Source organism: Martes martes (genome assembly GCF_963455335.1).
Source record: "Martes martes genome assembly, chromosome: 8".
NCBI classification, from domain to species: domain Eukaryota; kingdom Metazoa; phylum Chordata; class Mammalia; order Carnivora; family Mustelidae; genus Martes; species Martes martes.
Window position 1 is genome coordinate 66,827,233 of NC_137895.1, and position 16,260 is coordinate 66,843,492.

The window sequence follows — 16,260 nt, forward strand, 5'->3', positions numbered from 1 at the left end:
AGCAGCAGACATGATGTTAAAACCCTACTGAGGGGAGCCTGGGAGGCTTAGTTGGTTAAGCATCTCCCTTTGGCTCAGGTCATCAGGTCTTGATCCTTTCCCTGCCACTCCTCTCCACCCTGGTGTCCGGCTCCCTGCTCAGCAGGGAGTCTGCTTCTTCCTCTGCCCCTCCCCCCCATCCATGCTCACTCTCTCTCAAATAACATCTTAAAAAAAACAAAACAAAACAAAACACATCCTATCGAATTCAGAGTCCAGACCCCTTCTACTCTGTCCTAAAGTCTGACCAGCAGCATGGCTTATTGTGAGGCAAAGCCTAATATGAGAACTTGGAACACTGGAGAGACTTAAAAATGTGACAGTTCCTTTAGCTCATCATGAAATTCATCTATGAATTAGCTTTAATTTACCACTTGAAATATATTTTTCCAGTAAGGTTACCAATATTTAAAAAGGAAAAAAATCTTCTTTGTCTCTTCTGTAAATTTTAAACTTACAATATAAAAATTCCATTTAGAAACCATGCAGGAAGACTAAAGTGTAATTATTACATCCTTCAAAAATGCTGCTTGGAATTTTTTTTAACCTATGACTAGACACATGTGTTTTGCTTATGATTCAGTATTTACAAAATACTGTAATGGTACAATGCAGTTCATGGAGGACATCTTACTTTCCCTTTTGTATCTTTGCAAAAGGGTTAAAAGATCGGACACAAAGTATCATTCTTCTTAGATTATTATTAGTGACGTACTTGAGCTCCATTATTTAAGAAAAATCCTCCAAGAATGTATATATTCAGTCAAGCGCTGTCCTAGAATTCCACAAAAGCTGAAATAAAAAAAATCTAAGGTGACAGAAGAACCTAGACGAGATAGTGCCCCCCACCGATCTGTGACTCGTAGTTCCATATTTCAAGCCAAATTATAACATGCCTATTTAATAGATGTAGATGTACTCAAGACCCAGATTCCTTTAGTCCCCACTGCAGACGGAGCCCTTCCAGATTTACTTCTCATGAGAATCACGTTACAGAAAATGATCCTGTTGATGGCTGTCTTAGCTAATGAGGGCTCCCGTTACACCGTATCCCAGACTGGGTGGCTTGAACTACAGATTATTTCCTCACAGACCTGGAGCCTAGAATTCTGAGATCAGGATGACTGCATAGTTGAGTTCTGGTGAGAGCTCTCATCCTGGCTAGTAGACAGTGACCACCTCACTATGTGATATAGTAAACTCTCCCCTATCTCTTCTTATAAGGGCACTAATGACCTCATGAGGACCCTGCTCTGACAACTGAAACTTTTTGGGATCAGATATTTTAAAATGTTTAAATTGCCTTTTGGGTGAAACAAAAACATCATGATGTAGATTAATTCACTGGATTCTTAATTGTTCTTGTGGATCTGAGAGCAATTATGTGGTCAATCTGGAAAAAAGACAAGAGGATGGTCACTTAGGACTTCTATAAATGTCTAGAATGTGTCACACATCACAGAAACAAATGAAACTCTCATTCTAATGTGGGACGCAAATACAAAAAAAAAAAATTCTGATACAGTGCATCAAAGACCTCAGGATTATTAATAGGTTACCTACCAAAAGTGGGTAGCTGGGACTTAACCCAGCAGAGAGAGAGGGATGTTAGGGAAGATATCCTGGAAAGAAGTGTTGCCTGTGTTCTAATGGTTCTGGATCTGCCCATAGGCTTTCATTCTCCATTCCTTCCAGCAGGATGGCCTCATGCGGCTGCTGGTATTCTGTTTTGGAGATCTAAGCCTGGTAAACCCCCGGGGCCATCTCGGTCCCTGCTTGGGGCTTCACAGACTCCATCTTCCCTTCCATAATGGCACTTCTCAATTCAAGATAAATGTTTGCTATGGTGAAACAAGTCATCAAGCTGCCCTCTTAAATCTTTGATGTTACCATTGATCGTGCTGTAGAGTCTGCCTTGTTAGGAAACAACAGATCATTTGAAATATTTCTTAAGGTTCTCCCAGCTGGTCTACATGTCTTGGCTCTCCTGTGGTGTTAATGTGAGGTCTTAAGTGGGGGGAACATACTCAGGGTGTCTTATTTGGTATTTCATAATCTACTGTAGTGATGGAAATGGTCACTTAGCTCCCAATGGACCCAATACAACACAGAACATTCTTCCTTACTATCTTGGCAGGGGTGGGGGGGCATTCTACTAAAAATCCAGAAATGTTCCTAGGGGCATCTCTGAGGTTCATTTGTTATTTTTCTAATCTCTAGAGCAATGGTCTTCATTTTTTATTTTGCATGCTATAAAAAAAAATGTAAGCACCCTTCATGGGCCTACATTTTCTCTATCAACTCTTATACAAATATGTGTATTACAAAACATAAAACTAAAATTAAAAAGAAAAAAGTTGAAAACATTTTAAGAATAAATTTTATTAATGGCAAAACTTGTTTAAAAATTATACATCTTGTTTAATGAGCTATTAAATATGCTTTATTATTTTTAAACACCATGTTTTAACACATTGTGAAACCGTGATTGGAAGGTCTGGTTCTAAATCTAACTTGTTCTATTTTCTTTTTCTTCATAGCACTTATTACCATCAGCAAAATTTTTGTTCTGTTCATTGCTTTGGTCCCAGCGTATGGAATAGTGTTTGGCCCATAGTGTATAGTTAATAAGTATTTATTGAAAAAAATTCTTTTTGAACACAGTACCATATAATGGTGTGTTCTTGTGTATCCCTCCCTATTCATGTTCAGTGGCTTCCTGTTGGTAAATGTGTGACTGCTTTTGCCACAGAAATCAGCACAGCTACAAAGTGGGCTTGAGTTATTGTTTATTTTCTTTCCTGGTTGTTTCCATCTATGAAAATGATGGACAAAATATTAATAATGAAGATTAAACTTAAAAGCATGCTGTGCCTATAGTTGTTATATGGTAAATAGCACCAAAATTGAGCAAATAGTTCTCTAATATGAAAAAAATAATCATTTCAGCAAAGTCCCTAATATTTAAAAAATGAGTGAAGTTCTGACCACGAGTCTTCATGATTTCACTTGCATCTTGTTAATGTAAAGGAAAATGTCAACAAACATTCAGACAGAACTACACTCAGAGCTGGTTGTTAAACACTAACCAGCATACCACTGTCCCTCGCCCATGTGGACCTACAAATGTGGCCTCAGCTGCCCCCTTCCTATCACTATCTCCTGTATGTAAGATCTAGTCACACTGTTCTTTGTTAAGCACCCCCCAAATGCCACTTTTTCCTACCTCAAGGTCTTCACACTTGTCTTTCTTTCTTTCTTTTTTTTTTTTTTTCACACTTGTCTTTCTATCAGTAATTTCTTCCCAGAAATGTGTACATAGCTGGCTCCTTACCATTCAGGTCTCAGATCAAATGTCACCTTAGAGAGACACTTTCTGAGTATTCTAAAGTAACTACCTCTTCCTAGTTCCTGTCCTCATTATTGCATTTTATTGACTTCTTTGCACTTCCTACTGCCTAAAATATTTATTAATGTACATGCTGACCGACTGCCTCCTGTCGCTATGATATAATGTTCATTAGAGCAATGACTTGACTGCCTGTCTCCAAGGTATCCTTTGCATTTGGTATGGTGCCTGGCACATAGTAGGAGCTCAGGAAGTAATTATTGAGTGACCAAAATCTATTTAATTAGAAACTACTCTGTCTGACAATGATACCATGCTGGTTGCTACCAGTGTTACTTAAGCATAGCAACTATGCAGGGTTTTCTGAAACCAAGATTATGATAGAAGCTGTGAGAACATTCAAGAGGGGGAGATTCTCCTCCAAGAGAATTTCAGCACCAGTCTTGGGCACTGCTGCCCAGGGCATCTGTTCTCCTCCACTCTCTTTGCTCTTTCGTCCTCTTCTGCTCCCAGATAATCTCATACTTGAGAGAAGTGTCTAAAGCAGTGGTTCTCAAAAAGAAGAGAGAGATTGAGAAAGCTGTGGGGCTGCAAAGTTTAGAAGCAAAGAGTAAGATGGTAGGGCAGGCGGTGGAGGGTGAAGTCAAGTTTTACAGAAGCAGAACAAGGTGACACTGGGCACTAACAATGCACCAAGACAGAGACATGATTAAAATACCAGTACTACATAAGACCATATGGGAAATGCTTCTCTTCCCAGAAGGAAAGACAAATTAATCTGAAAATCTTTTTAATTATAGTTGATACATAATGTTATGTTAGTTTTAGGAGTACAACATAGGGATCTGACTGGTCTATATGTAATGCTTACCACAAGTGCAGCTGCCATCCAACACTATAACAATATCATTGACTGTATTCCCTATGCTGTACCTTTTCTTCCCAGGACTTACTCATTCCATAACTGGAAGCCTGTATCTCTCACTCCCCTTCCCCCATTTTGTCTATTTCTTCCTCCCCACCTTCCCTCAGGCAACTATTGGTTTGTCCTCTCTATTGATGGGTCTGTTTCTGCTCTTTGTTTACTCATTTATTCTGGTTTTTAGATTCTACACAGAAGTGAAATCCTATGGTATTTGCCTTTTTCCATCTGACTTACTTCACTTAACATTATACCCTCTAGGTCCACCCATATTCTTGCAATATTGTTGCGATGTCAAGATCTCATCCTTTTTACGACTAAGGAATAGACCAGTGTGTGTGTGTTGGGGGGTTGGAGTTATTGGGTGATGGGCATTAAGGAGGGCATGTGATGAAATGAGTACTGGGTGTTACATGCAACTCATGAATCGCTGAACTCTACCTCTGAAACCAATAAGAGACTAAATGTTAATTAATTGAATGTAAATAGAATTAAAAATATTCCAGTGTGTGTGTGTACCACTTCTTTACCCATTCATCTACTGTTGGACACTTGGGTTGCTGCTTTATCTTGGCTATTGTAAATAATGTTTCAATGAACATAGGGGTAATAAATTTTTTCAAATTAGTGTTATCATTTTGGGTGTGTTTGGGGGGGGGGTTAAATATCCAGAAGTGGAATTACTGGATGATACGGTATTTCTATTTTTAATTTTTCAAGGAAACTCCGTACTATCTTCCAAATAGCTGCAGCAATTTACATTCCCACCAAAAGTGCACACTTTTTTCTCTAAATCCACACCAACAGTTGTCTTTTTGACTCGAGCCATTCTAACAGGTATAAGGTGATACTTCATTGTGCCTTTGACTTGCATTTCCCTGGTGAGTAGTGATGTTGAGCATCTTTTAATATACTTAGGTCATGTGTAGGTCTTTGGAAACAAGGTCTATTCAGGTCCTTTGCCCACTTTTAAACTGGATTATTTCTTTGATATTTCATGATTTAAGTTATTTATATATTTTGATATTACCCCTTATTGGATGTATCATGTGCAAATATCTTCTCTCATTCATGTCTTTTCATTTTGTTGGTTTCCTTCACTGTGCAAAAATTTTTCATTTTGATGTAGTCAAAACAAAAATAGTTTATGTTTGCTTTTTTCCCCCTTACCTGAGGAGACCCATCTAGACCAAAGAGCTGCTAAGGCCAATGCACCAAGGATTACTGCTAATTTTCTTCTAGGATTTTTGTGATTTCAGCTCTCACATTTTGGTCTTTAATCCATTTTGAGTTTATTTTTATGTGTGGTCTGAGAAAGTGGTCCAGGTTCATTCTTCTGCACATAGCTGTCTAGTTTTCTCAGCATCATCTATTCAATATACTGTCTTTCCCCCTTGTATATTTTTGCCTCCTTTGTTGTAGATTGACTATATGAGTGTGGGTTTATTTCTGGCCTCTCTCTGCCTATTTTTGTGCCAGTATCATACTGTTTCGATTACTATAGCCTTGTAGTCTATCATGAAATTTGATATTGTGATACCTCCAGCTTTGTTCTTTCTCAAAATTGCTTTGGTTATTTGGGTCTTTTATGATTCTATAGAAATTTTAGGATTGTTAGTTTTAGTTCTGGGCTGTTTTTAATAGGGATTGCACTGAATCTATACAATGCTTGGGTAGTATGGACATTTTAGTAATATCCATTCTTCCAATCTGTGAGCATGGTATGTCTTTCCATTCATTTGTGTCACTTTCAATGTCTTTAATCGATGTTTTCAAGGTTTTATCAATGGTTTTCAAGGTATAGGTCTTTCATCTCCTTGGTTACATTTATTCCTAAGTAGTCTAATCTTTTGTGTGCAATTATAAATGGAATAGTTTAATTCTTCTCTTTTGTTATTAGTGTATAGAAAAATGACAAATTTCTGTATATAAATTTTGTATCCTGCAACTTTACTAAATTCATTTCTCAGTTCCAGTAGTCTTTTGGGAGAGTTTTCTATATCTAGTATCATGTCATCTGCAAATTGACCATTTTTTTTCCTCCTGACCCATTCAAATGCCTCTTCTCTTATCTGATAGTTGTGGTTAAAACTCCCAGTATGGTGCTGAATTAAAGTGACAAGAGTGGAACATCCTTGTTCTTTATCTTGGAGGAAAAGCTCTCAGGTTTTCAGCATTGAGTATGATGTCATCTCTGGGTTTGTCACATATGGCCTTTATTATGTTGAAGCATGTACCCTTTAAGCCCACTTCATTGAGTTTTTTCCCATGAACGGATGTTGAATTTTGTCAAATGCTTTTTCTGTATCTATTGAGATGATCATGGCTTTGATTTTCATTAATGTGATGTATCAGTTTCATTGATTTGCAAATATTGAGTCATTCTTGCATCCCCAGAGTAAACCCCACTTGATCATGCAGAATGATTCTTTTAATCTATTATTGAATATGGTTGAATATGGTTTGCTGATATTTTACTGAGGACTTTTGCTCTATGTTCATCAGGGATATGGCCTGAAGTTTTCTTTTTTAATACCGTCTTTGCCTTGTTTTGGTATGGGAGTAATGCTAGCCTTATCAAACAAACTGGGAGGTGTTCTTTTCTATTTTTTGAAACAGTTAGTGGGGAATAGGAATTAACTCCTTAACTGTTTGGTAGAATTCACTTAGGAATCATCCTGGACTTTATTTGTTGGGAATTTATAAATTACCAATTCTATCTTATTACCAGTAACTATTCTGTTACGATTTTCTGTTTCTTCCTGATTCACTTTTAGAAGACTGTATGTTTCTAGGAATTTATCCATTTCTTCTAAGTTATCCAATTTGTTGGTATATAATTTTTCATAGTACTCTCATAATCCTTTGTATTTCTATGGTGTTGTCAATTACTTCTCTTTCATTTCTGATTTTATTTGGGTCCCCTTTTTGATGTATTTGACTAAAGGTTTATGAATTTTAATTGTTTTTTAGTCTTTATTTCATTTATTTCTGCTCTGCTTTTCGTCATTTCCTTTCTCTACTCACCTTGGGCTTTGTTCTTCTTATTCTTTTAGGTGTAAGGTTAGACTGTTTGAGATTTTTGGTTTTTGAGGTAGGCTTGCTATAAACTTCCCTCAGAGCTGCTTTCACTGTGTCCCCCAAATTTCGGACTATTGTGTTTCCATTTTCACTTGTCTCCATGTATTTATTTTTTTATTTTTTTTTAAAGATTTTATTTATTTATTTGACAGACAGAGATCACAAGTAGGCAGAGAGGCAGGCAGAGAGAGGGGGGAGGAAACAGGCTCCCTGCTGAGCAGAGAGCCCAATGCAGGGCTTGATCCCAGGACCCTGGGATCATGACCTGAGCCGAAGGCAGAGGCTTTAACCCACTGAGCCACCCAGGCGCCCCATCCATGTATTTATTTTTTAAAAGATTTATTTTTGAGAGAGAGAGCACAAGACAATGAGTGGGGGAGGGGCAGAGGGACTCCCAACGAGCCCAGAGCCCGAGGTAGGGCTTGATCTCATCACCCTGTGATCAAAACCTGAGGCCAAAACGAACAGTTGGATGCTTACCTGACTGAGCCACCCAGGTACTCCCATCTCCATGTATTTTTTTTATTTCCCCCCTGATTTATTTATTGACCACTGATTGTTTAGTAGCATGTTGTTTAGCCTCCATGTGTTTAAGAGTTTTTTCTTCTGGTTGATTTCTAGTTTCATACTGTTGTGGTTGGAAAAGATGTGTGTATAATTTCTATCCTCTTCAACTTATTGAGACTTGTGTTCTAACCTGGAGAATGTTCTATGTGCATTTGAAAAGAATGTGTACTCTGTTTTAGGATGAAATATTCTGTATGTGTCTGTTAAGTGTATCTAGTCCAATGTGTCATTCAAAGGCACAGCTTCCTTATTGATTTTATGCATGGATGATCTATTCATTGATGTAAGTGGGTGTTATAGTCCCTACTGTTAGTATTACTATCCACTTCTCCCTTTGTCTTATATTTGCTTTATGTATTTAGTAGGTACTCCTATGTTGGATGCATGAATATTTACAATTATTCTATCCTCTTGTTGGATTAATCCTTTTATCATTATTCATTGCCCCTTTGTCACTTGTTATGGTCTCTATGTTAAAGTCTATTTTGTTTGATGTAAGTATTGCTATCCCAGCTTTTTTCCCTGCTTCTATTTGCATAGTGTATCTTTTTTCATCCTTTCACTTTCAGTCTGTATGGGTCTTTGGTTCTGAAGTGAGCCTTTTGTAGGCTGCATATAAGATGGGTGTTGGTTTTTTTTAATCCATTGAATCACCCTGTGTCCTCAGTTGGAACATTTGACCATTTACTTTTAAAGTAATTGCCATTTTGTTTGTTTTCTGGTTGTCGTTGTAGATCTTCTCTGTTCCTTCTTGCTCTCTTCTCTTATGATTGTGGACTTTCTTTAGTGTTATGCTTGGCTTTCTTTCTGTTTATTTTTTGTGTACCTATTATATGTGTTTGCTTTGTGGTCACTATGAGGTTCATATATAACATCCTAAGTATATAGCAGTCTATATTGAGTTGATGGTCACTTAAGTTTGAACATATTCTGAAAGACTTTTTGCTCCCCTTCCCCAAGTTTAATTTACATGTTGTCATATTTTACATCCCGTTATTCATGATTTTCTTACTTCTAAGTATGGCCTTTTCTTTTCCACTTCAGAAAGTCCCTTTAACTTTTCTCGTAATGCCAGCTTAGTGGTGATGAGCTCCTCTAACTTTTGTTTGTCTGGGAACTCTTTATCTGTCTTTTAATTCTCAATGATCATCTTGCCAGGTAGAGTATTCTTGGTTGTAGGTTTTTTCCTTTCAGCACTTTGAATCGGTCATGGAACCCCTTTCCAGTATGCAAAGTTCCTGTTAAAGAATCAGCTGATAGTGTTATGAGATTTCCCTTGTATGGTACTTATTGCTTCTCTCTTGCTGCTTTTAAAATTCTCTCTTTATCTTTCTTTAATCTTTGACATCTTAATTGTGATGTGTCTTGATGCAGAACTTCTTGGGTTCATCTTCTCTGGGGCTCTCTGTGCCTCCTGAGTTAGAGATCTGTTTCCTTTCCTGGGATAGAGAATTTTTAGCTCTTGTTTCTTCAAATAAGTGTGCTGCTCCTTCCTCTCTCTCTCTCTCCTTCTGGGACTCCTATAATGTGAATGCTTGTTTGACTGATGTTGAAGAAATTTTTAACCTACCCTCACTTTTTAAAATTCCTTTTTCTTTTTGCTCTTCAGCTTGTGTTCTTTCCATTACCCTGTCTTCTAGATTGCTGATTGATTCTTCTATATCCATTAATCTGTTGATTCCCCCTAGTATATTTTTCATTTCAATTATTGTATTCCTCAACTCTGTTTAGTTGTCTTCTATATTTTCTATCTCTTTGTTGAAGTTCTGAGTTCTTCCACCCTTCTCTCCAGTCTGGTGAACATCTTTATGATCATTACTCTAAACTCTTTATCAGGCATATTGCTTATTTCTGTTTCATTTAGTTCTTTTTCTCAGATTTTATCTTGTTCTTTCATTTGGAGCATACTCCTATGTCTCCCCATTTTGCTTGTCTATGAATTAGGCTGAAGAGCTATTTCTTTCAAACTTGAAGGAATCATCTTGTGTGTGGTCTTTCCCTGTGTAGACTCTCTATCTGGTGATTTGGGCTGGCTGGTTGGAACTGTAGCTGGTGTCAGTGAGAGTCCTAGGGCACTCCGTGCTGGGACTGCGCTGGAAGGATGGCTGGAGCTGAAGTGGGCACAAGTCGAGGAGGTCTTAGGACTATCTGCACAGAGAGCACCCTGGCAGGACAGCTGAAGTGGACACAGGCTAGGGAGGTCCCTGCATTCTCCACAAAGAAGGTACCTTAGCAACTCAGCTGAAATAGAAGTGGGTACAAGCTAGTGGGTCCTGAGGCTCTCTGCACAGAAGGCATCCTGGTGAAATCGCTGAGACTGAAGTGTTGGCATGGGCTGGGGTGGTTTTTGGGTGCTCTGCACTGATGGTGCTTTGGCAGGTTAGCTAAAGTGGATGCAAGCCAGGGTGTGGGGGTGTTCAGCCTAGAGGTTGCTCTGGCAGGGCAAATGGAGCTGAGATGGTTATGGGCTGGGTGTTCTCAGGGTACTTTGCACAAGGGGCACTCTGGTGGGTGAAACAAGCATAAGCTGGTTGGGGGGTGGGGAGTGTGTTCCAGAGCAGTCTACATTGGGGTTGCTCTAGCAAGCCATCTGGAGCTGAAGTGATGTGGGCCTGGAGTATTCCAGGCTGCTTTGCACTTGTGTCACCTTGGCAAGGCAGCTAGATTAGGGATGTCCTGTTGTGCACTGTTGTGGAGTTGCCTTAGGGTTGCTGTGGACTTGGGGCCTGGGGCTCACTGACAGAGAAGGTTAGCTTGGGCACCCAGACCCTGCTCTCATCCATATTATCAAGGTGGAGGGGGGAATGTAAACTGTGGTGCTCACCAGCTCCTCTGGCCTGGAGAGAGTTCCAGTAGCTCCCTGCCATTTGGTGGGGTTGTAGGGCTGGTTCCTGTGTATTTTAGACTGTGTGCCCTAGTGCAAACAGATCTGCTCACAGTCCCTCAGTACTATCCCTCCACCCTACAGTTCTCAGTGTAACGGTTTCCCTTTGTTATTGTTCTGTATGTGGTCTTTTATTGTGCAGAAGCTATTCAGTTAGCCCTCAGATGTTTTTCTGGAGAAATTGCTCTAAAAAAAGGTGTAGGTTTGGTATCTGTGAAGGCGGTGAGTTCAGGGTCTTCCTATTTCACCATCTTAGACCAGAACTACTACTCCTTAATCTGGTAATCTTTAAAACACTAAAAAACCTGATAATTTAAGACTTTACTCAACTTGTAACTTGTGTAAAACACCACAGAGATTTTCAACTACATTAAGGTAGTTGCGTTGGCTGCCATGTTTTTCTCTCACATGGATTGTTGTCTATGTTAGGTGATTCACTTATGGTTGGAGCTACTCAGTATGGTATTGGTTCACTTCTAGTTAAAGCCTAAGGGTAAAATGTACTACACTCCAGGGTCTACATGGGGTATGACTCCTTGGACCATCCACACAGAAAGCATATTCTTGCCCTTGGAGATTACTTTCACATTATAGTGTCATGTCAAATATAAGATTAATGAAATTAACCTAACTGACTTGGCAAGGAGGACAGAGAAAACAGGCACCCTGAGGTAATGATACCACCATCTGCTTGCACTGTCCTAAGAATTTAGGTGCATTATTTCCAATGATAGAACAGCTCCCCACATTCATCTAGTGTTAACAGTGCTAAGAACCAGGGCAAGCACATCATTTGTGTTAACTCCTTTAATCCTAACAAACACCCTAGGAGGGAGGTTCTATTATTTTCTTTCTGTTGTTGAAAAGAGTGAGACCTAGAAGGCTTTAGCAATTTATCTTGAGTCACAGTTACTCACAAGTTTGGATTCAAACCTGAACAGCTGGGCCTCGGAATCGATGCCTTTACCTAGTCCACAAAGTCATACCAGGCTGTGGATAATCTTGTTTCACAGATTCAGTGGGATTAAGAAACTTGTTCACAGCCACAGAGCTAGCAAGTGATAGAACCAAAATTTGATCCCAGGCAGCTGGATTCCACAGCCTCTTCAACACCAAGTCAACTGTGACTTCAACCCCAGGAGGCCTTACAGGTGACTTTGGACAACCCTTGCGCACTCAGAGTCAAGGGCACGAGGGTGGCCATGGATGGTTTACAAACAGATCCTCTCTTACCACTGCTGAGTCATTCTGCTTCTGTTTTTTTTTTTTACGGTGTAACATGAGAGTAGGGGCGTTAGATTTGAGTGGGAGTTTTGCCGATCTCCTTTTCTGCAAGTTACTGAAACTCTTCAAGTCTCCCTTCCCTGATTCTTAGTCAGTGGAAAGCATTGTGTTTTCATGGGGATTGAAACAGTACAGTCTCTGATCCAGCACAAGTATATGCTTGGTAAGTGAGTATTGAGTGATTATCGTCTTAGGTGGCTGCCAAAAAAGATTTGTCCAAAACTTGTAAATAAACTGAATCTTGCAGCTCAATTATTGTATTCCTCAACTGTTTAATGTCTTTCATATTTTCCATCTCTTTGTTGAAGAGAGAGAGAAGACATAAATAGACTCTTAAAGGATGGGAAAGAAAATCCCACAACAAAATTTGCATAGGAAATCCTATCTCTAATAGGTTAGTATATTCTTAGGCAAAGAAAAGTGGGAGGCATTTTTCAGTCCCCAGAATTTCCCAGTCAAGTAAAATAGATGAGTGTTAAATCAATAAAAAACGTAAATAAGACAAACCTATAAAAGATTCACAGGAAAACAGAACTAGAACTATTTACCAAAGAACTAAAAGCACTGAATGTCTTAAGAAACTGGAATGTCTTAAGAAACGTTTACCAAAATTAATCAAATCAGGCTTCTTGTACTATTGCAGTTTTTAAAAAAGCCCTAACTTGGGGTGCCTGGGTGGCTCAGTGGGTTAAAGCCTCTGCCTCCGGCTCGGGTCATGATCCCAGGGTCCTGGGATCAAGCCCCACATCGTGCTTTCTGCTCAGCAGAGAGCCTGCTTCCTCCTCTCTCTCTGCCTGACTCTCTGCCTACTTGTGATCTCTGTCTGTCAAATAAATAAATAAAATCTTTAAAAAAATAAAAAGCCCTAACTTTCATATTTTAAAACAATGGGATTTCATTCCCCCCCCATTGGAAAGCCCCCAAGCTGCGGTTTCAACAGCACCATTAAAATCATAGACAATAAAGGGCCTGCAGTTACCTGATAAATGTGAAAGATGTGATGAGTCAATCCAAATAATTCTGATTAAAAAACAATCTTATCTCCTCCGGTGCTTTTGGCCTCAAGTATTTGTCTTGACCACACACTTTACTATTTCTGTATAGAAAGCTTTTAGGACATTAATTTTATACCCATGCCTTAAATCACTTGATATTTTAAAATGATGATACCTTTCTTCTTTGAGGTGGATAAGCATTCATGCTCTTCTTTGACAGAGATTTTACAGCTCTTTATCCGACAAAAAAAGGATCGCCTCGAGCCAGAATACACATGCATCCTTCCACTGTGGAAATTACTGTGAACTTGGAAGCCAGCTTTCATGGCAGGAGGCAAGAGAACAGGTGGAAAAGAATATTTTCATATCGATAAGAAATGTTAGGAGACACATTTCAAAACCATTACCTTTTTTTTATACATTGAAAAAGAAAAATGGTTATTTAAAGCAATGACATCATTATATGGTAAACCACTAAGTGAAATATACCAAAAAGAGCATATGCCAAGGAATTATATTTTTATAACTTATAAACACTTATAGTTCATCTTCATTTTTTTCCCTGGAGGGGGAAACAAAGGTAACCAAAATGAAATGAAATTTTTTTTAAAATGAAAAAAACCCCTCAACTTACAGTAGTAATCAATGGCTTTAAGCATCATTACTTTATATTATAAATAAATGTTTGGCACTAAGCATTTCCAAAGTGGTATTTTCAGAGAAGATAAAGAATATTTACACTTCCAAAGCACAATTATACAAGGTATTTCATATTGAGTAGATCTAACTCATATAAGAAAGAGAACTATCTCAGCATATGGCTGAATAATGGAAACCCCAGCAATTTCTTAAATCCCAAATGATACTTTCTTATAAAGATTTTATTAGCATATGAAACATAGTGATTATAAAGCAATCACATATCCCCCAAAGCATCTTCATATGAACATATTTGTTTTTGTATGTGTATACGAATACAGGAGTTCTCTATTGTTTTTTGAACTCTAGGTTAATGACTGTAAGGTTTACTAAATCTCCTCTTGATAAAACCATAATTAGCTAATTTTTCAAAATATTGCATAGCTGTGCTTTTAAGTAATAATTTATTTACATAAAATTATGGACATGCTGACCTGAGCACTTACTTTTGGCATCGATCAGCTTCTCTCTTGGTGAAAGGTCAGAAGAAGAAAGTTGCTCCTTTACTTTGGCAACATCTTTTGGATGTAAGAAGTCAAATAAACTTTGTCCAGTCAAGCTAGCCTATTTATAAGGTAGATGTTCATTTAAAATCAGTACCATCATTTTTCTACATTTCTTCACGTGAACTTATGGTAAATACTGTTAAAACTGCTTTTCCTCAAGCTCAGAGATCCATCTACTACACTGTGACATTAACTTAGTTTTAAAAGCAGGGTTTAATACTTGTAGATAGAAATATACAAAACTGTATCTGGAAAGATACAAATCACAAACACCTAATCACTGATATTTGGTGAACTCTTGTTAACATCCCCCAATTCACTTGTTATCTAAATTATATGATTATTTAAATTTTTTTTATCCTTGCTAAAAGTAAAGAGATTGTATTGTAATATGGAAGTCACAAAGTATCTGTGATTTTACGGTGTGATTCAGATTTTTTAAAAAATCACTGTATTATTAAAAAAAAACAAAATCTAACCTAGAATACCTCCCATTTCCCATTTCACTTCTCCCAATATGTACAGCATTCCCATGTCTATGCCTTTGCTTGCATGGTCTCATCACCTAGAATTCATCACCGCTCTCTACAAACTCATAGTTCCCTTACCACTCCAGCCAACTGACTTTTGATCCCCCGACTTCCTCCTCAACTGAAATGTCTTCCTCCCCTTCTCTGCTCATCTTAATACCTAAGCAGACATTCTACTTTGTATATCAAGCCTTCCCTGATTTCAGTGATCACCCTCGCCTTGTGAAATCCTTTATTACCTAATGTAGACATTCTTATAGAAGGCAGAATACATGGACCAGCTAGCTGGACAAATGGACAAGTAGCCTAGATTGAGTTAGATATCTCATATTTTAAAAAACAGCATTAATCAATCTGCTGTGTGGTTAATAAGAAGTTCTACCCATAACTCTATGCTTCAAAGCAAATCAGGTTCCTGAATCTGAAAAGCTAAGGACCAAATCCTACCTACATCATGGGGATTCCAAAGTCTTCCTGAGAAGTCAGTATGTTTCTTGAATGGTCTGAAATACTAGGTCAGTGCCCAGTGGGACGAGATTCCATGTCACTAATTTGGAACTTACATGCTATCCTGAATTGTGAGCTGTGTGTGTGTGAGAGAGAGAGAGATGTTCTCTATCTCGTGTTAGGAAATAGAATAATCAAGTCTTGACCTCCCCTTGTGTCCCCAATGCCGATAAAAGCAGCTGCATGATTCATTTGGTTCTTACTCCCTCTGTATGTAGGCTCATAATACCTCTTCTTCTGTAACTTAACTCATTATCTACGAATCTTATCTCTCTAAATTTTCATGTTTGGGGAGAATATGGGTGAAGTCATTGGGAATTATTGAAGAGTAAAGCTGTGGTCTGATTCCTATTTTAAAGGTGACCACAGGACCCAGTTTATTCACTCCGTTGGATTAGTGTTAGTGCTAGAGCTTTTGAGTAACTAGCTCAAATTAAATGGTACTTGGGAATGAGGAGGTAAAGAGAAGAGAAAGGTGGTTAAATGAAAGATGACTTTTAAAGTTTGTTGCCAGAGCTTAGATCAAAAACGGTTATGCATGCAACCTAATAATAATGCTGTCTTTTAGAAGAAACAGAAGGACACCAAACATTGTTCAGACAGTCTCAAATGTGACACTTATTTTGTCTTTACAACCCAAGAGACAGGTTTAATCATCATTTCCCCTTGTCACGTAAGAGAAGGCTGCAGCTCAGGAAAATTAAATAACTTGCCAGAGGTAAGGAAGTGAACACTCTTATCAGAAATAAGAACCCATAATCTGTGCACACATTTCCGTCTCTCTAGGAGTTCTAACCTAGTGGAACCTAAACCCACAGCCCAGGGTTCAAGAACAGAACTTGGACATATGTGTGTGTTCAAAGAAATTAAGCCTCATGTGGAAAATAACCTCAGTTT

At 38.3% G+C, this 16,260-nt stretch overlaps 1 protein-coding gene across 1 annotated transcript in view; it reads right to left on the reverse strand.

Annotated features, from left to right (window-relative positions):
• BMAL2 (basic helix-loop-helix ARNT like 2) overlaps positions 1-16,260 on the reverse strand; it is a 57,185-nt gene that overhangs the window by 18,377 nt on the left and 22,548 nt on the right. Inside the window, exons 6-7 of the mRNA XM_080811339.1 lie at positions 14,267-14,384; positions 13,297-13,440 (exon numbers count right to left, since the gene is read on the reverse strand). Coding sequence (XP_080667465.1) covers positions 13,297-13,440; positions 14,267-14,384 — 262 coding nt within the window. The remainder of the gene's footprint in view (positions 1-13,296; positions 13,441-14,266; positions 14,385-16,260) is intronic.